Below are 27,103 nucleotides of genomic sequence, written 5' to 3'. Positions count from 1 at the left end.
CCAATGACACTCTTAAGAGTTCCTCTCAAATTCATCCCTCCACTGTACTCAAAGTATTCAGATGTCGTTCCCACTGTACTTAAAATCCAAACCCCTTACCACCCCGGCTCTTCTTCTCACCGTTATCCATAGCCTATGCCCTTCTTGCTTACCATGCTACAGATAAGCAAATCTTTCAACATCTTTAATTCCTCAGACCTCCAGTTTTCTGCCTCAAGACCTTTGCACAGCTCTTCCACCAAAACACATTCTTTTTGCAGTTAGCTCCTTCTCTTCCTGTAATCTTTGGAAGAGCTTCCCTGCCTTCCATACCAAAAGCTGACTGCCCTCCCATGTTTTCTATATTGATTCTGTATGTTTTCACAGAATTACAAGTTTCAAAAACAAAAACAAAAACAAAAAACAAAAAACAACTCACTCCTGTATGTATACTCTAGGAGAACAAGACCTGTGTCTCATCCAATACTGTTCCATCCCAGGGCCTGGTATATACCAGGTGCTCAATAAATACAGAAATATATTTATCCAAAGAAGTTGAGTGCAGGAAATGTAGGTTCTAGGCCAGACTAGTAGGAGGAGGTCTGACTGGAGTGAATAAAAGGTTACATGCCATAACTGCCGACATGGATTTAGCTAGTATTTTCTAATTGTTTACTACCCATCAGGCATTGTGCTGCAAGTCAATATAGTGGGTAGACAATATAAGCACTAACAATAGCATAGTAAATCCAAGACTGGGAAACGCAGGAGTAAAATGAAAGCACATACAAGGGCCCAAACTAGGTTGGGAGCCTGACCTGTAAGTTCTTCCGTACCCTAGGGCACAGCAGAGTAAGGGTGTTCCAGGAATATGGAACAGCAAAAACAAAGGCCCCAAAGCACAGAGTGCTGGGGGTGGGATGCTCAGGTTCAAAGTTGACAAAAGATTTAGGGTGAATTAAGAGTCAAGTTGGGGTAGGACAGATATGAGACAAGGTTGATGAGATTAATAAGACAGCTCAGAAGTGGTTCACTAATATTTTAAGTTTTAAAAAAAAAAAATCATTTTCCAAACACGGAAATTTCCTTTTCCCCATCCTTATTGTAACCCTGGGCTATACTTAGATACCCACATAAGGACTGAAGATGTTGCCTGGTCATGCCAGCTTTCTCCTTTTATAATATAAACTCTCTGGACCTACTTAGGTCCTTTCTGGCAAAATATTTTATTAATGTCCTGAAATTAAAGCAGTACACTGGCATCTATCCTAGAATATGCTACCACAAAGATGGAGCTAGATCCTACCTAACTCTCCTGTGAAACCAGAATTCTCACAATTCTTTCAAGTTATTCCCCACCCTTGCCCAACCTACCAGTCATAGCAAAAGATGTAATTCTCTCATGATTTACTAGAAATATCTAGCAAGAAGCTAAATCCTCCTCCCACTTCCACCTTTCTTTCTTTCTTTCATTCAACCAACCACAGTCTATCTGGGGTCATGCTCTATTGCATCTCTCCCTCTCCCCCAATCACAGCCATGAATGCATATTCTTTTGAATTCCCTTGATCAAAGCCCTTGTCTAGGCCTCTAATTTTCTCCTAGCTTTCTTACTTTCACTGTTGGCTCAATTAAAAGAAAAAAAAACAAAAAAACCCCTGAAACAATCTTCCAGATGAAGCAACAAAAACCACTCAAATTAGTTTAAATAAAAGAGGGAATTTATTAGATGAGTACAAAGGTTCTTGCGGGGATTCCAACAGCTGTAATGGGTCATAGCTAGAAGCACGCCTTTCTGGAGGACAGATCGTGTTGTAATCACAAACTTCTACTTCTGGGTTTTGCAAGATCACGAAGAGAATATCCTAGAGGATAGTCCTCCCCGTATAGTGCATAAGGGACTAGAATGTGGATTCATTTCTGCTTGCTTTTTGATCCTTATATTCCTTTATGCTGGCCTCAAACTTGTCAAGCACATGTTGGCAGACATTCATGAGCTCATTCAAGCCTCTCTGAAATGGCTCAACAGCTGGAAGAGCACCTCGAGTCTGAATGCGTAAATTAATTTTGCTCTCTGAAGGATGGGTTGTAGTGTAACCACAAAATTCCACTTCCGGGTTCTTCATGATCATGTAACGAAGAGAATTTCCTAGGGTATGGTCCTCCTCGTGCAATACAAATGTCACACAGTGTCTATCTGTTCCAGCTGCCTGGACCATTTCCAGGGCTGTCTTCCTCTCGCCTTCAGCCATTGAGGTCTTCAATCCAGATATTTTTCTACACACATATTTTTTATAAAAATGAGATCATACTGAATATGGTTTTGTAACTAGCTTTTTTCATTTACTATATCACAATTGTAACGTATTACTCTAATGCGCTCCAATTACAAAGAATTATTTGTATTAGTCCCTTATTTTCCTGCCTCCACATATTCTATCAGTAAATATTTAATTATTGCCTCCAGTTTCTCCCTACTCCATTTTACCGTCCACATGGCCACAAGGGCACAAACTTAAATGTTTCCTAAAATATTCTTTCGGTAGAATCACGAGAAAGGGATAGGATTAGAATAGGGTGGGCTCTGCTACAGAATGAAAGGGTATTTAAAGGCATACAAAAACACAAATCTTCTGAAAAATTGGGACTGCAGATTATCATCGCGCAGGCCCCACTATGGTTTCCATTTGCAGGAGATAAACTAGAATGGAAATTCTGAAAAGTGTCAATCAAGCAGGAGGGAGAAAGAACGGAGCGCACAGAGTGGCTTTATTAGCAATCTACACAGAGTAAGCTGGGCCACAGTTACAGGGGCTTAGGCCTGACAGAACGCACCAATATCAGCACTCGGCGAACGGAGACCTGGTGCGTGGTCTTACCTTAGTTTCATTTACTTTTGCTGTTCTCGCTCGGGTGGGCAGTTTAGGGACTTAACTCCGGCCTCATAACTTGTGCTCCCTCCAGGACACCTGGTTGTACCGAGCGCCTCTACTCAAATACATGTGTCCTCCCTTCCCTTCCCAGTCGGGGCCCCTTCTCCCCGCTCAGGCGCCCACTTCTCTCTCCTCTCCCGTCCTCCCAGCCAGGCCCTCGCTGCCGGGCCGGACCGCGCCGCGGAGGCGGAGGCCCCGATCGGCCACCGGCCCCTCGGCCCCCCGCTCCCGGCTCAGGGCGCGGCCTGCTACTCCCGCCCGTCCCCACCGCCCACCCGCCTCCACGGCCGTTACCTCTCCAGCTCCTGGTCCTCTTCCATCGCGGGCCGGCTTCCGGGATCCTCAGGTGGTGCTGGCGGATCGGAGGCGCTAACCCATACCGCGAAACGTGCAGGCGAAGCAGGAAGGAAGGAACGACGGACGGAAGGAGCCGAGGACGGAAGGAGGAAGGAGGAGCCGCAGCGGCGCGGCGAGGCCCAGCCGCTGGGCGGGGCGTGTACGTTCCGCCCGAAGGCCCCGCCCACAGGCCAGGCTCTCGGCGCGAGGAGGGCGGTGGCCAGACTGGACTCGCTCACCTGGAGCTCCCGGAGCCAGTCCGCCTGCTGAGCTAGCGGGGACAGGTGGGGTAGGTCTCCCCGCCCACTTCAAGGCCGAGACCCGCCTGTGGGCGCTTGCGTTCAGCCCTTGGCACCTTCCGCCAGGTGATGGCGAAGGGGGCGGGGCCCTACCTGCCGCCCCCAAATCACTTTCCTCCTTGGGGCGGAATCAGACCTCTTTCAGACATGCCGCTTGACCCGTGGGGCATGTGTTATTCTGGCGGGACCCCAAGCCTGGCGGGGGTGGGGGGGTGTTCAAGGGATGACAGGCTTAAACTATAGTTGATCAATACACCTTGATGAATTTCACAACAGAAAAGGATGAATTTAAGATTGTGTTTTGTCATCCGCGATCTTGCAGCTGCACACCTCAAATGGATCAAAATAAGCCTTCGTTTTTATCTTTGTGGGGAAGAGCGAGAGTTTGGAAGGAAACTGCTTTTCTCCCCCCTTCCTTTCTCTCCTAGAATCTTTTCTACACCTGTAAGACGTACGTACTCCTTGCTCTGGACTTCCTTTTCCTTTTACCCTTTTGGCTTAAACCTCCTCACCTGCGGAACCTCCCTCTCACCTTTGTTCCCAGGTGCCCCTGCCCCCGCCTCGGCAACCCTTCAACCACCCGGACTCGCTCCCCGCCCTGCTTTTTCCTTCGTACCTCTCCTCTCTCCGTCCCCTCAGGTGTTCTTCGCTAAAAACCCCCTTCTCCCTTCCTCAACCTCCTACTCCCCTCGCCCTTTTCAGCCCGGTCAGTCTCCGTCCCTCGCACCTTACCCCAGAGTCCTCTCGCCTCAGCACACCTGTATTTCTGCTTTCCTGCGCCACCTGTTCTCATACCCCCAACCCGATTCCCCTAGATGTTCACTGCCTCCCCCAGCTGTTCCACTTCCTTGCGGCGGTCCGCGGTGAGCGCTGATCCACTTCTGGAGCGTGTCTTCTGCGGCGGGGGTAATCAGGCGGGCGGCAGGGACAGCCGAGACCGGGTGGGGGAGGGCAGGCGGCGAGGGGCGGAGTGGGCTCACTCTAACGCGGGAGTGACGGCCCCGGCCTGGCCCTCCCCCTGAGCTCTCGGATAGGTGGGGCCGCTCTCTGGCCCGCCTCTTTCCCGCCCTGTGCTGCAGCCGGTTGGCCTAGGTGCGTGTCGGGTTGGGCGGCTCGGCCCCGGCGCTCGCCCCCGGGAAGGCAGCAGGGGCGGTTGAGAAGTGAAGTCTTGGCCAGAGTTTACTTCTTGCCAGGAAATCCGCGGTGGTGGCAGCGGCGGCGGCGTTTCCCGGCGGAGCGGAGGCCGGCTGGCTCCCCGCTCCCTCAGCGGGCCGCGGAGAGCGGACCTGGCGCTGGGCTGCGGCGCCGGGAGCCGGTGCGCGCCCGGGGCGGCCGCGCTTTCCCAGTGAGTAACTTTGCCCTGCCCGCCTGGCCCCGCGCCCTGTCGCGGGTCCCGGGCAGCCGCCTCAGGTGCGGGCGTCGGCGGGGTGTGGGGCAGGGGCGCGCGGGGGGAGGCGGCCGACCTCCGCAGTTCTGCTCCTCGCTCGCCCGGGCTGTGGGGGACGTAGACCCGGACCCGCTGTGGGGCTGGCCGCGCTGGTCCGGGGAGGGAGGGACGGGCTATCCTGAGCCGGGTGCCCGCCGCCGGCCCGGCGCCTGGGAGAGGCGGGAGGCCCCCGGCGGTTACCATTTGGTGGTTCCAGCCACAGTGTTGCTCCTCTTTGCGTCGTTTGCTTTTTTCCAGGAGGGGAGAGGTGGGGATGAGTTTTTTTATTTCCTGCGTGTGTGTTGTAAATGAGAGTGGCACTAGCTACCTTACATCGGATCTTGTTCTCCAGGAAGGGAATAGGGAGATACCCACCGTCCCAGCCTGTTGCCTATGAATTCTCACCTTCCCCTTGAGGCTGGAGAGGTGGGAGATCTCACGTCTTCAAGGGGGTAATTTCAAAATATGGATCTCGATTTGGAAGCAGTTGCACACAAAGCACCATTCAGAAAGGACCTCGCTCGCTTTCAGAGCTTTATGCCGTATGTTTCAGACAAGGACTTTTGGCATATGTAGTGTTTCTTCTGATATTTCAGTTTGCAGTTTAGGTTAGGAATCAAGACGTTCTTATCTACCTGGGGCTACAGTACACTGAGGCATGGGCTTAATTGTATAGATGTTTCTCCTTAAATCACAGAAACCAGAAACGAAGTTGAGTGTAAAGCAGTGGCAGGAGGAACTAGTTGCGAGCCCTGGTTTATAGGAACTGCCTTCACTTTAAGAATTTCACGTTCTTGCAGCAGTAGTACTTATTTGTCAATTGGCCTTCCTCCCAGGACCGATTTTTAAATTTTTTTTTCCTTGCATGTAGTGTGGCGCAGCGCTGATGAAGTTGGATCTCAGTAGATCAGTTTTATTTTCTCTGACAGGTTTGATTCGCATCTCCACAACCCTTTAGAAAATGGACTTCGTTTTATCTAGTATCGTTTTTGGCCTGTCAAAGCTTTGTTGAGCCATGAAAAACAAAGTTTTGCCTTTTTGCTTGTCCAAGTCCCACATGTGAGTTTTCCCGGAGGGATAAAATGTAGGCCAAATCAGAACCAAAGTACAATAACACTACTTTTAATTTAGCCCACTTGTGTGTTAACATTCCCAATTCTGTATCTTGTTTCTCTCTTCTCATCAAGTTAGAACATTTTCATTATTTATTTATTCAGCATGTAGTAGAGTGCCTGTTGCCTGCTGCATGCTCAGACATTGATGGCAAGGGTCAGTTCTTTCCCCAAAGGTGATCATAGTCTTATTGGAAGCTGATCCATACCTGTTCCATTAGCTACCTGAAAGTAATTTGAATAAAGTGCTGTGGGGACTTAGAAAAGGGAGCATTTCTGCCTGGAGTTTGCTAGGAAGGACCTCATCTAGGTATTTAACTCTTCAAATTGCTGTGGAATTTTCTCAGTACCTTCTAGGCAAAGAGACTAACATGTAGGGTGTTGCATTATGAGATCCACATGTAGTTACTCTGGCTGAGGGGCGCATTGTTTGGCGTTGGAATAGTAGTCAGGGGCTGGTGTATTATTCATTTCAGAGCACTTAGCACTTTGCCTTGATTACAGTAGGCACTTAAATACTTGTTGAACTGACTTGAACAGAAACATGGAGGATTTTGTGTGCCAATCGAAGAAAATTGGACTTTATCTACTTAGTGATACATAGCTGTTAATTTTAAGTTTTTTCAAAAGATTTTATTTATTTTAGAAGAGAGAGAGGGTGAGTGGGGAGCAGGTGAGGGTGGGAGAGGGAGAGAGAGAGAGAATCCCAAGCCCACTTGAAACAGAGCAGGGAGGCTTGCGCTCATTACCCCGAGGTCATGACCTGAGCCAAAACCAAGAGCCAGCTGCTCAACCGACTGTGCCACACCGGCATCCCCAAAGCTGCTGATTTTAAATAGAATGTCATGGGGCACCTGGGTGGCTCAGTTGGTTAAGCACTGGACTCTCGGTTTCTGCTCAGGGTCCTGAGATGGGGCCCAGAGGCAGGCTCTGTGCTTAGTGGGGAGTCTGCTTAAGGATTCTCTCTCCCTTTTCCCCTCTCTCAACTTGCTCATGTGTGCGCTCTCTCTTTTTTTCTCAAATAAATAAATAAATCTTAAAAAAAGTAGTGCTTGGCACATAGTGAGGACTTGCTAGATGCTGGTTGTTATTCTGTGTGGAGGTAGCGGAGGTAGAGCTGATGGGGCACTGAGGAGGTATATTTGGTTAGACTAGGTAAGTGATTAGATATGATCAATGAGAGGATGATTCCTAGGTTTTTTGACTTGAGGCATTGGAGTGTACTGGTTAAACTGGCTGTGAAGTCAGTACAAAAGTTGAATTCCATTGTTTACCCATAGAAGTACCATCCTGACCTTTGGTTTCCTAATATTTAGGAAATAATCGTAGTACCTGTCTAGTAGGGATCAAATGAAATTACACATAAAATGCCCTTGGCAGAGTACCTAGCATGTTACAAGTACTCAGTAAATATTAGTTGTTCCTTTAGTGATGATGACATTAATGAGCTAGTAGAATGTTGGAAGATACGAAAAGGAGTGATTAAAAGCAACTGAAGTAGAAATGGGGAAGAGAAGATAATTAGTTTTGGACCAATCCAGTGAAGTGCTAATGAATGGTTGAGATTTCTGTGATGAAGATGTTGGATAGATGTGCTGGGCAGGAGCTAGAAAAGAATGGAAAAGAGGAAATAAAGAGTTCGTATAAAGCCTTTGTGGGTGTTGTTAGCTTTTTTTTTTTAAGATTTTATTTATTTGAGAGAGAGAGAGTGTGCACACACACAAGCAGGGGAAGGGGCAGAGGGAGAAGAGGGAGCCTGACATGGGGCTCGATCCCAGGACCCTGGGATCATGACCCAAGCCAAAGGCAGACAGTTAACCGACTGAGCCACCCAGGTGCCCCTGTGGTTAGCTGTTTGGAAGATTTGAGGAAAGGGGAGGCAAAGAAGAGGCTTATAATATAGCAGTGTCAGCAGTGTTCATGCTGAGTATTAGGCATCTCTATCCTTAAAATGAGTTTTGGCCACCATCACAGGGAAGCTCTGGGCTCATAATCTGGTTGGCTCTGTTCCCTTCTACCCCTCCTCTTTCTTTCCTTTCTGATTGCCCCCCAAATTAAATTATTTTTTACTATTCAGTGTCATTTAACTTTTCCGTGCTTATGGGGCTAAAATTCACTCCAGGCCCACTTTCATATATCAAAATCCAACAAGGTTTCTAGAAGAATCAAAGGTCTTGTTTCAAAGGTTCCACTCAGGAAGCAGTGTTGGTTGAAAAAAAGATACATGTATGTATATATGTGTGTGTAATATATATGATTTGACACGCAGGATATACGTACATACACATACATATGTGTGTGTATATATACACACATGTATACATATATGTGTTGTATATATGTGTGTACATACACACACACATATGTGCAAATCTTGCATGTCGAATTATGGTTGTAGAAGACTTGGCCAGGCCTAAAATGACTCTGTTATGGGGCCTGGGAGATTTACAAAGAAAATTCCTTTCAGTTTTCCTCTCCTATGTCTCTTCCTCTGAAAGTACAAAACAGTAGAAAAGTCTGATCATGTAAGTTTTTGATTGGTTGGAGTTAAAAGACATGGCTATTTTGTGTATTAGTCTAATGAAAATTTGAAGGAAATTTTTTAATATTTATTTTTATTTATTTTTTTTAAGATTTTATTTATTTGAGAGAGAGAGAATGAGAGAGAGCACGAGAGGGAAGAGGGTCAGAGGGAGAAGCAGACTCCCTGCTGAGCAGGGAGCCCGATGTGGGACTCGATCCCGGGACTCCAGGATCATGACCTGAGCCGAAGGCAGTCGCTTAACCAACTGAGCCACCCAGGCGCCCTGAAGGAAATTTTTTAAAAAGCAAGTGCTCATAATATACATCATGATAATAAACTGTCATCTGGTTAGCGTGCTTTTAAGCAGGTATCGTAGGATCTGTTCTTTAGAGAGAATGCTTCAGGTGAGCAGGGATCATATCAGTTTTGCTCACTGAACAATCCCCAAGTGCTTAGAATCATAAATAGTAATGTACGCATGAATGAATGAAATGGATTCGTTGGCTTTGATCAGTCTTGGCTCACAGATTTCTCTGAATCTTTGGAACAATCATTGGTCAGAGGGAAAACAAAAGAGAATTGAGCCAGCAAGGAAACTTCAAGCGCTTCATGTACCCACAGGAAGGTACAGCAACTGTAATAGAATTTATGGCTCTTCCAATTCAGTGACTTCAATACCTACTACTGTAATTATTTACATGATTCCCTCCTTTTTCACATTTTCCTTTGACAGCTGTGAGGGGTGTGGTGGGAGGAGCAGACTTAGGCAGGGTTATTGCTTGGTTCAGAGTCGAACAGACAATAGCTGTGTCATAACTCTGTCCTCTCTTGGTTATTAGCAAAACTCTGGAAGTCTTGCTTGATTAGAAAAGCTGAAAAAATAGTAGAAGTCTTTTGGGTAGAGGGTTTAAGCATAGCTTACACCTTTATCTTTCCAGCCTTGAGGTTTAGTACTGTTACTTCTGACAATCAGAATCCCTCAGTGGAAAAATTATTTGGGGGAAAAATTATTTTTGCTCAAAATTGGACTGGGTAAGAGAAATGAGAAGTAGAAAAAAAGTGCAGGAAATAGGCAATAAGCCAGTAAAACTATATACAATATACACACAAGTATATATGTGCTTTTATATATATATATATAAATATGCTATAAACAGTCATGTGTCCACTTAAAAAACATACCACTTTCATATGTAAAACAAATGAGGTTTTAATTTTTTCTCTTTATTGAAAGAGTAATCTTAGGGTTCTTTTAAATAACAAATTGCCCTAAAGTGTGTAATAGCCATTGTAAGAAATGTTTATAACCAAGTTTTGAGGACCTGTATCTCTCATAAAAATAAGATGTACCTGACTATAATAGAGCTTCTAAAGGTTCTGTTGGCTATTACTTTGTTTTATAGATAAAAGTAAAGTAAGTCTGGAAAATATTTATACCCTTTCCTCTGCCCTCCTATCCCGCCCCCCCCCCCCCAAATTAAGAGTTTGGCTACCAATCTAAAAAATTAATGCATCATTCAGAATTCTTAATACTGTTCAACCAAACTACATAAATATTGAACAAATAAATTGGAGTCCTTCACTTATATCTTCATTGTTGTGACCATTGCCACTTTTCTTCCACATGATTTTAATGTTTGAACTTTGAATTGTATTTGTATAAGCATGCTTGATGTGATCAACACTGGGCTGTGTAGACCATGAAAGACTGTCCCTGCCTTTGTACAGCTTAAAATCTTAAAAGACATTCAGTCAAGGAGTTAGTCATTCCAAGCAGGGTGACTAATGCCTTTCACTTCTAGTACCTTTACTCACCTCCAGTGATCTTCACTTCCACTGTATTTTAACATTCCTCCAAACTTTTCACATCAGAAATCCTGAATTTATATATCCAGTTCTCTGACCACAGCTTCCTACCCTGCCCTTCCCGCTTTCTCCCACCCACACTTTCTATTACAGTGCCCTTCCTCTTGAGAGAGACAGCTTGCCCATCTCTTAATTCCACCTCCCCTTCCCTGTTGTATTAACATCTGTTGGCGTCAAGGTCTTCTTCCCTATCCAGTTTGGAAGCCCTTGTTAAGCACCTGGAATATGCTTTCACTGGTACCTCTGCCTTTCTTGAACTTGTTTTTGTGCTGTGTCTGCCAGATAATATCCCTGTTCTGATTAACTCTGCCTTTTCTCCGGGAGTTGCTTTGGTAACACCAATGAAAGGCCAGGCCCTAGATGCAGGTAATTGTCCCTCAAACAACCCCTCCCTACCATTTCCCCCAGTCAGTTATGTTTATTTGGCACCTATGAGTGCTCTGACACTGACCTAAGAACACTGGGGTATCCTAATAGAGCTTACATTCCAGGGGAGATAGACATTCATCAAGTAATAACACCCACTATAGTAAAGTGCTCTGGAGAAATAGTATAGGGCTATGTTGTCCAATACTGTAGTCACACATGTGGCTATTGAAATGAGGCTAGTCTTTTTTTTTTAAGATTTTATTTATTTATTTTAGAATGAGAGAGTGCGTACCGCGAGTGAAGGGAAGGGCAGAAGGAGGAGAGGGAAAGAATCTCAAGCAGCCACCTTGCTGAGCATGGAGCCCTACTCGGGGCTGGACTCAGGCTCGACCTGGGGCTCAATCCCATGACCCTGAGACCATGACCTGAGCTGAAACCAGGAGTCAGACACTTAATTGACTGAGCCACTCAGGTGCCCGGAAATGAGGCTAGTCTGAATTGAGATGTGCTCTAAGTGTGAAGTACACACCAGATTCTGAAGATTTAGCATCAGCATAAGGTAAAATACCTCAGTAATTTTTATATTTACATGTTGAAATAAGATGATAAATTCTGGGTATATTGGGTTAAATAGAATATTAAAAGTAACTCATTCACTTGTTTCTTATTTTGTTTTGTTTAATGTGGCTACAAGAACATTTAAAATGACCTGTGTGGAGCATACCCTGTTTCTATTAGGTAGCACTAGTGAGGGGAACTAGTCTCTGGGCAGCTCCGTGTCCCTGAAACCTTCCCTGAGGAAGTTGTCTTTGAACAGATACCTGGCTGAGTAGGCGTTGCACAGGTAAACTCTCCTCAAAAGAAGTCGGGCGGGGTGCCTGGGTGGCTCAGTCCATTAAGCATCTGCCTTCGGCTCAGGTCATGATCCCAGGGTCCTGGGATCGAGTCCCGCATTGGGCTCCCTGCTCCTTGGGAGCCTGCTTCTCCTTCTCCCTCTGCCTGCCGCTCCCCCAGAAACTCTTAAAAAAAAGGAAAAGAAAAGAAGCAGTCAGGTGGATGGCCTTTTGAAGGAGGGTGAGAAGATGAATGAGGGAGGTGGCAGAGAGTAGTGTTTCTTCTGATATTTCAGAATATCAGAGAGAGGCCTGGGTTCAGGCCAGGGAGGAAGGCAGGGCCAGATCACATAGGCCTTATTGGCCCTAAATAAGGAACGTGTTCTTCATCACTCATGGGTTATTCCAGACCTTCATTACTGACAAACCCTTTTGTCCAAGCCCCACTTCTACAGTCTGGAAGTAATCTGGTCACTTAGTGATGATCTGATTTGATTTCTCGGGTTTCTGTCCCTGCCCTTCCTCACTAATGTATGTACAGTTCGGATCTGTGGAAGGCTAGCTTTTCCACACAGTGCTCTTGATCCCATCCTGCAGAGTCTCTCAGGAGAGGCTTTTGTTAGTTAACTCCCATCTGTGTTTATAATCTCTTTCCCCCTGCTGGCTTTTCTGTACCAGCCTAAATATGCTCCAGTCTTTTTAAACCTTTAAAACAAAGCTCCATTGACCCTACATTTCCCTCTAGTTATTCTTCTTACAGAATAACACAATAGTTTTTTAGTTTAACATTATATTTCATTTAAAGCAATATATTAAAAATGTGTTAACATGAAGTCAACCTAAAAGTAAGGTATTTGACATTTTTTTCTTATTAAGTATTTGGAATCTGGTTATATTTTACACTTAAAGCATATCTCAATGCAGACACTAAATGTTCAGTGGTTAAAGTAAAGTAAAAGGAATCTTATCAAAATAATAATTTAGGGGTGCCTGGGTGGCTCAGTCATTAAGCGTCTGCCTTGGCTCAGATCGTGATCCCAGGGTCCTGGGATCGAGCCCTGCATCGGGTTCCCTGCTCCGCGGGAAGCCTGCTTCTCCCTCTCCCACTACTCCTGCTTGTGTTCCCTCTCTTGCTTTGTCTCTCTCTGTCAAAATAAATAAATAAAAAATCCTTATAAAAAAATAATGATAATTAACAAAACTATTTTACACTCCTTCAATTTTTATTATGGTAAAAAAATATAACATAAAATTTATCATCTTAACCATTTTTAAGTGTACAGTAGTGTTAAGTATATTCATATTGTTGTACAACAGATGTCCAGAACTTTTTCATCTTACAAAACTAAGACTGTACGCACTAAATAAAGCTCCCTGTTTCCTCTTTCCCTTAGGGCCTGGTTTCTGTGTATTTGATTACTTCAGATACCTCATATAAGTAGAATCATACAGTATTTGTCTTTTTGTAACTGGTTTATTTCACTAGTATAATGACCTGAAGGTCATCCATGTTATAGTATGTGGCAGGGTTTCTTCCTTTTTAAGGCTTAATAATACTCCGTTGTATGTATATACCACATTTTGCTTATTCGTCCATCTGTTGCTGGACATTTAGGTTGCCTCTACCTCTTGGCTGTTACAGATAGTGCTGCAATGAACATGGATGTGCAAATATCTTTTTGACACCCTGCTTTCAATTCTTTTGGATTCTAGTTCTTTAAATACCAAAAGTGGGATTGCTGGATCATATGGCCATTCTATTTTTAATTTATTTAGAACCCTTATACTGTTTTCCATAGAGGCTGCACCATTTTATAATCTCACCAGTGGTATACAAGGATTCCAGTTTCTCCACATCCTCACCAACACTTGTTATTCTATTTTTTGATTGTAGCTTTTGATTATAGCCATCTTAATGGGTATGAAGTGATAACTCATTGTGCTTTTGATTTGCATTTCTCTGATGATTAGTAATATTGAGCATCTTCTCATTATGTTTGTTGGCCATTTGTAGATCATCTTTGGAGAAATGTCTATTCAAGTCCTGGCCCATTTTTTAATTGGACTATTTGATTTTTGTTGTTGATTAGTAGAAGTTATGTATTCTAGTTATTAACCATTTATTGGGTATATTATTTGCAGATCTTTTGCCTGTTCCTTAAGTTGCTTTTTCACTTTGTTAATTGTGTCCTTTGATGTGATATATGTGATTGTGTGTCCTGTCGTCTATTTTTGTTGCTTATAATTTGGGTATTGTAATCAAGAAATCCTTGCCAAAAAAAAATGCTTGCCAAATCCAGTGTCATGAAGCTTACCCCCTGTTTTCTTCTAGGAGTTTTATAGTTTCAGTTCTTTAGTCTACCTAAGTCAGTGTTTGAATATGGTGTAACATAAGGGTCCAAACAAAATTTCTGAGACTTTGCTTATGGAAACAAGAGGAAAAGGGCTGAAATACATGGAATAATTTAATTTGGGGGGACTGATGACAGTAATTAGGCTAGGACACAGTTCTCACATGATACTTAGTAATATATTCTAGTGTGAGTTTCTCTGTCCTTTTTGTCTCTTACAGTTGTGAGACACCAGTATGGAAACAATCAGTAGTCTAGGGCTAGCTGAAGCTAAAACATAAAATGATTGGGAAGAAGCCAAGTATCAGAGTGCAGGTGATTGCATTTTGTGCCCCTTTATTACAAATATGTAATGCATGTGGTCAGTTGCTGAGCATAACTTTTAAGGCCATTCTGTCAGGGCCGTTTAAAAAGATTTCAAAAGTATCCATAGCAATTAGATCTCATATGAAATATTTATTAGCCTCATTAATTTCTCTAATTTTAGGCTTTGTGCTTTCATTATAGATGAGATACATTAATTGAGGCTTCAATAGACTAATTTCAGAGTTTGTTAAAAAATTAAAAATAATTTTTCTAGGTTTCTGACCTTTTCTAGGTTTCTAGGTTTCTGACCTGGTATATTGAGTACATTTGTCAACACATTTGAATGATTTTTCTACCTTTGAAAAGCATATAATAACATTAAGAAAGCTTTCAAGATTTATTCTGTGAGTCTGGATTTTTTTAAATAGATAGTAGCTATTTACAGAAAGGACTAAAAATTTCAGTGAAACCATTTTGCAGGATATAGAAGGATGATAAAATCTATTAAAACATCAAAATTAACTTTCAACTAATGTGTATTGTGTTAATTTTTTTTCTTGTAAAGGGTTTACGTGTTATGAAGCTGTGTTCAGTATGATTTTTTTAGTTTTTCTAAATATGACAGTGTGACTGAATTTTCTTTAGTATAGTTTGGGTTCACCAGAGGCAATAAATCAAAGTTGATGCTGGAGAAAGCAGATTATTAAGTAGTTCTTAAAATGTTTATTCATAGTACAGCATTCCTTATGTCTCCATAACAAATTAATCTTTTGGTTATTTGAAAGCAAAATAGTTCTGTTAATAAAAAACAAAGAGGGGCGCCTGGGTGGCTCAGTCGTTGGGCGTCTGCCTTCGGCTCAGGTCATTCCAGGTCCTGGGATCGGGCCTGCATCGGGCTCCCTGCTCGGCAGGAAGCCTGCTTCTCCCTCTCCCACTCCCCCTGCTTGTGTTCCCTCTCTCGCTGTGTCTCTCTCTGTCAAATAAATAAATAAAATCTTAAAAAAAAATAAAAATAAAAAACAAAGAAATTACTCTTGAAGTATACTAGGGTTTATGAAAGGATATCTTTCTGCAAGATAAAGCTTAATGTTCTTAAAAATATTTCGAATTCATTTTTAAAATAGCAATATTTCTTTTTTAAAGAATATTTTTCTGTCTGATAACTCTTAGGAAGCAAACAGTACATCTGTTTGATTTGCCTTGTTGCATACATTATCAAGAACATTGGGGCATAAGGGTACAGTGGTTTCCGTTTTTCTTCTAACACTGTATTTTTTTTAATTATAGGAATGCTAGGTGTAGAAAATTTAGGAAATCCTATGCAAAGAAAATAGAAAATGGCTAATAATGCCACCAGTTAAAATTCTTTTAAAATCGTTTGTTCAAATATTTGAATATCTGCTCTGTACTTGTGTACCATTCTACCTATTTGGGATATGAAAGTGAATTTTAAAAGTTCTTGTTCTCAGAAATTGAGACTAGTCAGGTTATAGTTTTATCACAATTACTATATTTTGATACAAATATATTTATTTTTTTTCCAAATGTAAAGATTTGTTTTATTTTCTACTGGGGGAAGAAGGATAAATAGAACTATTTTCCAATTTGCTGTCCACTGTATACACACATACCCACACACATACATAAACATACACACACCAAAAATACCCCAACAAAAAAACAAAACAGAAAACTGAGACTCAAACACCAAAACACCCTCAAACTGCACCAATACGTCGTATTTTGACCGAAAGAATAGGTCCTGGAAGGAAGTGCAAAATGCAAAATCAAATGACCGAAAAATGCTGAACAAACAGCATTATTAATATACAAAATATTTATATGACTGAACTAGTAACAGTTGATGTTCTCCATGTCTGTAAAACTTTGGAACCACATAGCTGATTTGTTAAATCTAGTCCATGCCAGCTTCCAAACACCAGAAAAAATTTTAGTTAGCTTCATTCTTTGATGCCTCATCAAAATTTTCTATGAGATCTGGAACATCATCATCCTCTTCATCAGTATCTTCTGGTTTTGGTGCTTTGCTATGCAACACTTACCGAGGGAACTGTTCAGCTAACTTCCTAAGACTTGTTAAGCTGTCAGCACCAAGTGGACTTAATATTCCAGGAAGCATTTCTGTGATTGGTTTGGCTTCTGCATAACCAGTAAGTGCAAAGGTGTTAGCAGAAAGGGAAGCTTGGACTTTGGGATTGTTGAAATGAATAACTGTCCCATCATCTTTAATTATGTTCACCTCTTCAATACCAGCTATATTATTCACAGCCAGTCTTTTTAGAGAACTCTGAAGTTTTTTGTCATCAGCTGTAGCTGTTCTATGTACCACCTTCTTTCTGCGAGCTGTACCCTTAGTCCCCTATCCAGACCTGAGCCTGAAGTTTGGCTAACTTTTCTTGATTCACGCTGTTGGTAAATCTGAAGCAGGGAGGGTCCTCCAACAACAACACACGGCAAGAGCAAGATCCAAATACGACATTTAAATAGTAAAACTTAGGCATAGAATCTTGTGGCAAGGCAGTAGTGTAATTATTATTATACATTATAGGTAAAGAGTAGTCCCCAGTGAAAAATAGTTTCAGCGTATTTGTGATCGTGCAGGGCCTGAGATAGTTAAGTAATGATTATGTATTCCCCTCCCCCCAACACTGGCTATTTATTGAATGCCTGTTATGTACCAGGCTGTTCTAGATGGCAACAATATAGCAGTGAACAAGACAAGTGGGATCCCTGCTCTTAAGGAGTTTACATGCTGTGGGGGTGGGGAGGAGAGAGAAACAATAAACAGGTAAGCAGATTAATGAAAAGGATAATGACATGCCAGGAAGAAAATAAGATGATGCGGTCAGATATTAATAGTCTGTTATACTGGTGACTAAAGTCTACAGCTGGTCCTCACATTTCCTTTCAGCCATTAGTTTGTCTTCTTCACCAGGAAAACTTTTAATTAATACTGCCAAAGAAAAATAGTGGCATCTCTGGTTCCTGTCCTTTGCCTTATCCTTTCCTGGAGGTTTCTTACTCAGTGAAATTGCTAAACAGCAAAAATTGGAAGGAATTTAGAGGAGAAGCAAGGCATCTGGCAAATCATTTCTCAGATAATTTGTCTTTTCATGAAGCTGAGAGTTTGTTCAGTTTGTACCTGTCAGTATCTCAGCAGTACTTACTATTCGTATGTTCTGAGTTAACAAAAACAAACCTTCCAGTTATTAGGAGGGAACAAGGGCAAATGATTTTATCAATCCTTACGGAATTTGCAGTTTTATTGTCAAGTTTCTCATATTTCTTCAAAAAACTATGATCTGTGTCATAAGGAACTCTTGATTTGTAACTTAGCTGATTAAACATCTCTACAATTGATGTGTAAGACTTTTGTGCCCTGCTTTCTTTGGTACATAAGAATTTGGAGTGTGACTCATGACTCATCAGTTGACGTTGTGGTACATTTTTAGAAACAATGCAACAGCAGATTTCCCTTAAGCAGCAGTAGTGGAAGTGAATACAAGAAAACACAAATGAGCCTATCTTTGTGGGTGGTATTACAGTTGTATGTTAACTTGATTCTTGGAAGTGTGTTACAACACCTGACATCTCAATGAGTTTGAATAGAATAGGTATAAACTGTGTATGTGTCTTGCAACAAAATTCTTAGTATTTTTGTTACGTGGTAACTACATTTCTCCCATTTTTATGGTATGCACTCACTTTGCAGATAAATATTACTTAATATTTAGGCTTGTGTTTTACTTATTTGTGAAACACGGAGATGAGACACAGATGAAGAAAAAGCACAACACTTGGGCACAACACTTCATTTTAGTGCTCCATAATATTGTGATTTTTGATGACCATGTCTTGTTGGCTTACTTTGCTTTTTAATTTTAGTCGTGTATAATCATAGCCAAGCTTGGCTATGTTCTACTTTATTTCCTTTAGTACATGCTCCTGTCATGGTATACTTCCATAACGCATATAAATCAACCTGCACAGGGGCACCTGGCTGGCTCAGTTGGAAGAGCATGTGACTCTTGAGCTTGGGTCATGAGTTTGAGCTCTACACTGGGTGTAAAGATCACTTAAAAATAAATAAATGAACTTAAAAAAAAGAGTCAATCTGCACAAATAGATATTTTATGAAAAAGAAGCCTCACTCCCACTCCTGTGTCCCAGCCACTCAGTTCCTTCAGAGTGGACTACTATTAGTAGTAGTTAGTAGTAGTGTATCCCTCTAGACATATTTTGTGCATAAAAGTTCATGTGTGTATCTATCATGGACAGATGTTTTTAAACATACTGTTTTGGGGGTGCCTGGGTGACTTAGTTAAGTGTCTGACTCTTAATTTCAGCTCAGGTCTCAATCTCAGGGTCCTGAGTTCAAGCCCCTCGGATTAAAAATAATAATAAATACATACATACTGTTCTGTATCTTGATTTAAATTAGCTCAAAATTTGTTTTAATTTATTCTTCTTTTTGAAATTCAGTTTTTTATGTGTTTGCTGATCTCACCTGAATTGTATTACCTTAAAAAAGTGTTTATCTCTTGAAGAACACGTATTACCATGCAGGGGTTTTCTCATCTGGTTACAATTATAGAAAAAAGGATTATCTGACCTTTTTTTGAAACTATAAATCATGACCCTGTTGTTTATGCTTTTTTAAAGGGATAGCTAAACATAATAAAGATTTAGTCATCTTGATGATAACTTTCTTACTAGGTTCCTTTGATCTAGCAAATACAGTACAACCATGGAAGAATATCTATTTGGTTCATTTTAAATTTTGCTAAAAAGTTTGGTTATTAGGGAATATTGTAGTACAAATTACGCTGAATTAATAATTGTTTAACAAATCTTCTTGCTAATCATAAATGTCTTGGTGCATTTTACAGTGTTGATCAGTTCTGCAGGTTGTACCTTTACTGTATTAATGTTTGTAGTGGGCACTCTTAGGATAACTTTCATTTTAAGAAGTGTTGAGTGCATCCATTTTATTCTAAGAAGGGGAAGGGGAAAGATGGTCTTTTCCTTGAGTCCATTTAGAATATGATATTGATCTGGAGGGACAAAAAAGTAAATTATTTTCAGTAGTTTAAGTGTATCACCCTAGAGGCTTTAATTTTTTCATTGTTAAACTGCCTTCCCTTTGGGTGTGAAACATAATGGGCAGAATAGTAGAACTGCCAATATTAATCATTATAATAACTACCATTTGAGTGACTACTCTGGCTGTCACTCTGCTAGGAGCTTTAAATTTTCATTCAGCTGTTAATTGTGACAGTAATCCCATGAGGTCAGCACTTGCACTTTGCATTGAAGGAACTGGAGTTCAGAAAGTTTCAGAGATAATATACGATTTGGACAAGGTTAAGTGGTTACCTATGATTGGTAATCATACTTACTTGATCTGAAAGCCATTACTCTTTACTAAGTTGTTTCTCTGAAAAGATAAAGTTCTGATAGAGCCCTAATTGTTTTTTCCTTTTTGGTGAAGAGCATTTCATAGATCATTTTTCTTTCAACCATATAGTTGACCAAAGAAGAGGTAGGTTTCAAGTGTAAAAGGTCATAGACCTATTCTAGGACTCATAATGAGATGATTTTTCAAAAGAAACTAAGTGGGATTGTTTTGCTATAATGCAGTTGAATGATTTTACAGAAATTGTGGTTTTAATTCTGAAACCTGAAAGAGAAAAGTTGATTGCTGACTTATAAGTGAGATCATACAGTATTTGTCTTTGATTTATTTCACTTAGCATAATACTCTCAGGGTCCATCCATGTCGTTGCAAATGGCAAGATTTCATTCTTTTTTATGGCTGAATGGTATTCCTTTGTGTGTGTGTGTGTGTGTGTGTGTGTGTGTGTGTGTGTGTGTGTGTGCGCGCGCGCGTGTCCACACATTTTCTTTATCCCTTCATCCTTAAGTGGATACTTAGATTATTTCCATACCTTGGCTATCATAAATGATACTGCAGTGAACATGGAGTGCATATATATTTTCAAATTAGTGTTTTTGTTTTCTCCAGATAAATACCCAGAGGCAGGGGCCCCTGGATGGCTCAGTCATTAAGCGTCTGCCTTCGGCTCAGGTCATGATCCCAGAGTCCTGGGATCGAGCCCCACATCAGGCTCCCTGCTCAGTGGGAAGCCTGCTTCTCCCTCTCCCGCTCCCTCTGCTTGTGTTCCCTCTCTCGCTGTGTCTCTGTCAAATAAATAAATAAAATCTAAAAAAAAAAAAAAAATACCCAGAGGTAGAATTGCTGTATCATATGGTATTCCTATTTTTAATTTTTTGAGGAACCTCCATATTCCACAGTGGCTGCACCAGTTTACATTGCCACCAGCAGTGCACAAGAGTTCCCTTTTCTCCACATTCTTGCCAATACTTGTTATTTTTTACCTTTTTGATATTAGCCATTCCAGCAGGTGTGAAGTAATATCTCATTGTGTGTTTTATTTGCATTTCCCTGATGATTAGTGATGTTGAGCATCTTTTCATGTGTCTGTGGCTATCTATATGTCGTCTTTGGAAAAATGTCTATTCAGATCTTCTGCCCATTTTTAAATTGGATTGTTTGGTTTTTTTGCTATTGAGTTGTTAGGAGTTCTTTATGTAATTTAAGTTATTAACCGCTTATCAGATACACGATTTACAAAGATTTTCTCCCATTCCATAGGTTATGTTTTCATTCTGTTGGTGGTTTCCTTTGCTGTGCAGAAGCTTTTTAGTTTCATATAGTCCCACTTGTTTATTTTTGCTTTTGTTACCATTACTTTTAGTGTCAGAGCCAAAAAATCATCACCAAGACAAATGTCAGGGAGCTTACCACCTATGTTTTCTTCTAAGAGTTGTAGAATTTCAGATCTTATGTTCCAGACTTTAATTCATTTTGAGTTAATTTTTGTGTATGATGTAAGACAGTGGTTCATCTGCATTCTTTCGTATTTGTCTGTCTTATTAGCCGACAGCACTTATTGAAGAGACTGTCCTTTCCCCGTTGTATATACTTGGATCATTTGTCGTAAAGTAATTGGCCGTATATGCGTGTGTTTATTTCTGGGCCCCCTATTTTGTTCCATTCATCTACCTGTCTGTTTTTAAGCTAGTACCATACTGTTTTGATTACTGTAGCCTTGTAATATAGTTTAAAATCAGGAAGTGCGATGTCTCCAGCTTTTTCCTTCCTTAATATTGCTGTGGCTATTCAGGATTTTTTGTGGTTACAAATTTTAGGATTGTTTGTTCTCTTTCTATGAAAAAATGGCATTGGAATTTCAATAGGGATTACATTGAATCTGTATGTTACTTTGGGTGGTATGGCCATTTTAACAATATTCTTCTAATCTATAAGCATTGAATATTTTTTCATTTGTGTGTTTCATCAATTTCTTACAGTTTTAGTTGTATCTGGGCTTTCATTTCCTTAGTTGAATTTATTCCTAGGTATTTTATTTTTTCTGATACAATTATAAATGGGATTGTTTTCTTAATGTCTCCTTGATAGTTCATTATTAGTATATAGAAACAAAACAGGTTTTTGTAATTGATTTTATATCCTGTCACTTTACTGATTTTGCTTATTCTAACAGTTTTCTGGTAGAGTCTTGAAGGTTTTATATATAAAATATCATGTCATCTGCATTTAGTGACAGTTTTACTTCTTCACTTCAATTTGGGTGCCTTTTTTTTTTCTTGCCTAACTGCTCTCGCCAGGACTTCAATGCTGTGTTGGATAAAAGTGGCAAGAATGGGCATCTTTGTTTTGTTTCTGATCTTAGAGGAAAAAGCTTACAGCTTTTCATTGTTGAGTGTGATGTTAGCTGTGGACTTATCATGTATGGTCTTTATTATGGTGAGGTACATTCTCTCTGTATTCGTTTGTTGAAAGTTTTTATCATAAATCGATATTGAATTTTGTCACATGTGTTTTCTGAATCTGTTGAGATGATCAGGTAGTTTTTACCCTTCATTTTATTTAAATGATCTATCACATTGATTGATTTGTGGAGTTGAGCCATCCTCACATGCCTGGAATAAATCCCATTTGAACATGATGTATAATTTTTTTAATGTGTTGTTTAATTTGGTTTCCTGATGTTTTACTGAGGATTTTTGCATCTATGTTTATTGGGGATATTGTCCTCTAATTTTCTTTTCTTGTGGTATCCTTGTCTGGTTTTGCTATCAGGGTAATACTGGCCTCATAAAATGAATTTGGAAGTGTTCCATCCTCTTCTGTTTTTTGGAAGAGTTGAGACTGGTATTAATTTTTCTTCAAATGTTCAGTAGAATTTACCAGTGATACCATCTGGTCCTGGACTTTTGTTTTTTTGGGAGATAGTAATTGCTTCTTTTCAGAGATTGGCACCTAAAAAGTATATTTACCTTGACTGTTGTAATGAGCTTTACTCTGATTTTATTTTGTTTTATCAAATCTTTCTCATAACGGTACCTAGTGAGATGTTTACCTGCACGATTTGTGTATTTATTCTGTATGGTGTTTTTGGACAAGGAATTCCCCCCCCAACCTCCGCATTAAAATTTGATTTAAAAAATGGCAGTTTAGGTGCAAGCATAAGAAATAGGTTACTACAGGGCGCCTGGGTGGCTCAGTTAGTTAAGCCACTGCCTTTGGCTCAGGTCATCATCCTGGAGTCCCGGGATCGAGTCCCGCATCAGGCTCCCTGCTCAGTGGGGAGTCTGCTTCTCCCTCTGACCCTCTCCCCTCTCATGCTCTCTCTCTATCTCTATTCTCTCTCTCAAATAAATAAAATCTTTAAAAAAAAAAAGAAATAGGTTACTACAAAAAAGAGTAACATTTTCCTAGCTTAATGTTCTTCATAGTGACCCTTGGAGTGTTAGGCTTTCTTTTTTTAAAAAGTTTTATTTGTGGAATAATAGAGTTTTTTTACTTTTATATTATTAAAGTACTTAAGTGGTAGAACACTGTATAATAGGGGCACCTGGGTGTCTCAGTCGCTAAGCGTCTGCCTTCGGTTCAGGTCATGATCCCGGGGTCCTGGGATCGAGCCCTGCATCGGGCTCCCTGCTCGGCGGGAAGCCTGCTTCTCCCTCACCCACTCCCTCTGCTTGTGTTCCCTCTCTCGCTGTGTCTCTGTCAAATAAATGAATAAAATCTTAAAAAAAAAAAACACTAGATAATAGATACTTATAGAAAATCTGGAAAACAGACAAGCAAGAGTAAGAAAAATATGATGTGTAATCCGTTCTACCAGGTATATACCTGTTTGTTATTGTCCCCATTTATAATTGTTGGACAGTTTTCCTAATCTGCAGTGAGACTTAGGGTGAGATTGATGATAATTTTTCATAGTCTCCAAAGATGTCCCCTAATTCCTCCTTACCCACTTGTTTCTTATTCTTTACCCACTGTTTCCTTGAAAGTGCCTCAGCCTATACAGTAAAGGTTTCATTTAAAGTTAGGGAGATACTTATCCTTCATTTTCAGCACGATTATATGCATACCTTTTGTAGTCATACGGATGATGACTGTTGAAATAAAGAGCAGCTAGAGAGACCAAAGTTGAGAAAACAATTCATTTTGCAGAACACATTCAGTTTTGGGTGGCCTTATAGAGTAGTCATTAGCTGAAGAGCATTTGCACTGTGTGTGCAGTTGACTTTGCCCCGTGTACGGCTCCCCTGGCCGGGCTTGCTCTCCTTGCCTGTACCGTAGCATGGCATGCCAAAAGTGGTTAACTCTGTGCTGTGGGGTTTTTCTTTTTATATTATGGAGTTTTTTAGTAAGGAAAACATTTCAGAAAACATAAGAGAAACAAATCTGTGCTTTGCAGAGTGGTACTAATAAGATATGTGTTTATTAAAATTGCAATTGGACGTCTAGTTTCTGGTGGAAGGATATTTGAGTTGTCATTTTCTTTCACTGAACAAAAGCTTATTTACCACCGTATGGTGTAGTAACATTAGGCTAGTCAGGAAGCATTTCTTATAACTTTGTGCCCCATTGCTGGAATTTGTGTAGAAGGAAAATAGAAAATAGCTGTGTAGGCTCTGGCTGCTGCTTGGTATATACGTGCAGGAACAAGTGCATAAAAAGAGAGATCTGGCCATTTCTGAAGCTGGTCACCTGTTCAAGCATTCCTGGTGGATTCCACAAGCCACTGTTGTTAGTATTTCTTTGTCATCGGTGGATGTATGGCAGTTCACTAACTGGGATAATCACATGCTGAGTTCTATAATGGCATCACTTACATAGGCATATCCTATGGGAAATGGTCATAATATATCCAAGTAATGATTTGCTCTTGCTTCTAGGATATTCTAGGATATAAAAAGCTCTTGCTTTTTATAAGGTAATTCAGAATATGCCATTGTACCAAGGTGTGTATTTGTTTTTATTTTAAAGGGTTGGCATCAGATGCTATTCTTGTCCCCCTAGAACTTAATTGAAAGATATTAACTACAATTCCAAAATGGAATTATGTTGGGAAAGGTGAAGACATTCTTTTAGTAATAGAAAACGAGTTATGTTTTAAAGGGAGACTTGGGCAATATTCTGTTTAACAAATGTGTTTCAATTCATATTATTAATCCTGAATTATGGCTTGTTAGGTGAGCCATGAATTGTTGGAAGTTATTAAGTAGTAGGAGATGAACAGAAAGAAAAGTTAGTATTTTGACTCCAGTTTCCTAAGTAAAAGTGCTAACGTATGACAGCATAATTGTTTCCTAAGACAACTAAATGGAAGTGTATTTTCTAGTGAGTATTTACCCAAAGAATTAAAAAACACTAATTTGAAACGATATATAGACCCCCATGTTTATTGCAGCATTATTTACAATGGCCAGATTAATGGAAACAGCCCAAGTGTCCATCGATAGATAAATGGATAAAGAAGATTGTGTGTGCGTGTGTGCGTGTGCGTGTGATGGAATATTATCCATGAAAAAGAACAAAATCTTGTAATTTGCAACAACATGGATGGATCTAGAGGGTATAATGCTAAGTGAAATATGTCAATCAGAGAAAGACAAATATTTAATTTCATTCATGTGGAATTTAAGAAATAAAACAGAAAAAAAGAAACTAAAAAATTAACTCAAATATAGAGAACAAACCCATGGTTACTAAAGGTAGAGGAATGGGTGAAATAGGTGAAGGGAATTAAGAGTACAGTATCACAGTGAGCATTGAGTAATGTATAGAATTGTTGAATCATTATATTATACACCTAAAGCTAATATAACTCTGTATGTTAACTACTAGAATTAGAATAAAAAATACATTAAAATTAAAATTTATAGAAGAAAGTATACTTTCAGTCATGTGACTTCTAGAAAGTGGAAAAAGGTTTATATAAAAGTTCTATATAAAATTTATAATATTGTAATTTTTCTTAATATTGTCCTATATTTTATGTACCTCTCAGTTATTCTTGTGCTATAATAATCTCAAATCATTGCAACTCAAAAGTAAAGTGTTAACTAATCACATACAACACAATGGCTAACAATAAAATGGCTGACAATATCAAATGTTGGCAAGGATATGGAGCAACCACTCGTATATTCTTGGTGGGAGCCTAAACTGGTACGACCACTTTGGGAAAGATCTGGCAGTGTGTGTGTGTGTGTGTGTGTGTGTGTGTGTGTGTGTGTGTGTGTGTGTGTGTGTGTGTGTGTGTGTGTGCCTAAACTGGTACGACCACTTTGGGAAAGATCTGGCAGTGTGTGTGTGTGTGTGTGTGTTTATTTTATTTTTTTTCTTAATATTTTATTTATTTGAGAGAGAGAGTGAGTGGGAGAGAAGGAGAGAGAATCTGAAGGAGACTCCATGCTGAGCACAGAGTCTGCTGTGCTGCTGGTTAGATTGGAAGTTCTTTGAGGGAAAAGACTATCTTACTCCTGTTAAATACTTTCCATTCACGGGGTCCATCCCATTACCAGGAGATCATGCCCTTCGCCAAAACCAAGAGTTGCACGCTCGACCAACTGAGCCACCCAGGCACCCCACTGTGTGTTTAAATAAAACCAAGCATATACCTGTCTTGAATCCCAAGCCTTCCACTCTCAGGTATTTACCCAAACATATGCTCATAGGTTTGTACAAGAATATTCATAGAAGCTTTTATTTATAATCACCAAAAGCTGGAAACAGCCCAGTTGTCCACCAATAAGCAGCATGATAAAGTGGGATACTGCTGAGGGATGAGAAGAAACAGACTGCTAAATATATACCACAACTTGGGTGCTGAGTAAAAGAAGTCTTACACAAGAGAGTACATACTCTGTGTTTCCATGTATATGATATTCTAGAAAAAGCAAAACTAATCTATTGTAAAAAAAATCAGGGCAGTGGTTGGGAAGGGATATGAAGGAACTTTCTGGGGTGATGATTATGTCCCATATCTTAACAGAGGTCTATGTTATGTAGATGTATGCAATTGTCAGAAACTCAGTGAATATACACTTTAAACAATGCAGAAATATTAATTTTACCTCAAAAGAAAAATATCAACAAATATAAAACTTCAGTTAATGATATCTATGCTGTAATATTTAGAGAGAAGTGTACTGACCTCTGTATTATACTCTGAAGTACCTGAAAAGCTAAGATGGAGGGAAGGATGGGTAGATAGGAGATAAAGCAAATGTATAAAATGTTAATGGTAGATTTGCAAGATACAGGCATTCACTGTAAAAAATGTTAAACTTAGAAAACTTTCAAAGTAAATTGTTGGAAAAATATTAATTGATAATAGAACTT

The 27,103-nt window shown here is 40.3% G+C and overlaps 2 protein-coding genes and 1 pseudogene across 5 annotated transcripts in view; 1 reads left to right on the top strand and 2 right to left on the bottom strand.

Moving 5' to 3' along the window:
• Positions 1-1,682: 1,682 nt before the first annotated feature.
• On the bottom strand, positions 1,683-4,466 carry LOC114210456 (DNA-directed RNA polymerases I and III subunit RPAC2). Its single transcript, XM_028104730.2, has 2 exons — positions 3,207-4,466; positions 1,683-2,256 (listed from the first exon to the last, which is right to left on the bottom strand). Exons 1-2 carry the CDS (start codon positions 3,230-3,232, stop codon positions 1,881-1,883), a joined length of 402 nt encoding a protein of 133 aa, XP_027960531.1. The 5' UTR covers positions 3,233-4,466; the 3' UTR covers positions 1,683-1,880.
• Positions 3,482-27,103, top strand: part of LNX2 (ligand of numb-protein X 2) — a 79,510-nt gene continuing 55,888 nt past the window's right edge. For 3 of the 4 annotated variants that reach the window (XM_028104717.2, XM_028104714.2, XM_028104716.2), the window contains exon 1: positions 4,691-4,892. The gene's annotated coding sequence lies outside the window, so the exon portion shown is untranslated. Of the gene's footprint in view, positions 3,538-4,690; positions 4,893-27,103 lie in introns of those variants that run through there. The other variant, XM_028104721.2, reaches the window with a different exon arrangement.
• On the bottom strand, positions 16,286-16,898 carry LOC114211931 (transcription factor BTF3 homolog 4 pseudogene; annotated as a pseudogene).

This window comes from Eumetopias jubatus, unplaced genomic scaffold, assembly GCF_037043125.1.
Source record: "Eumetopias jubatus isolate StellerSeaLion01/CBP00866 unplaced genomic scaffold, mEumJub1_p1.0 scaffold_3, whole genome shotgun sequence".
NCBI classification, from domain to species: Eukaryota; Metazoa; Chordata; class Mammalia; order Carnivora; family Otariidae; genus Eumetopias; species Eumetopias jubatus.
This window is presented reverse-complemented; position numbering and strand designations above follow the sequence as displayed.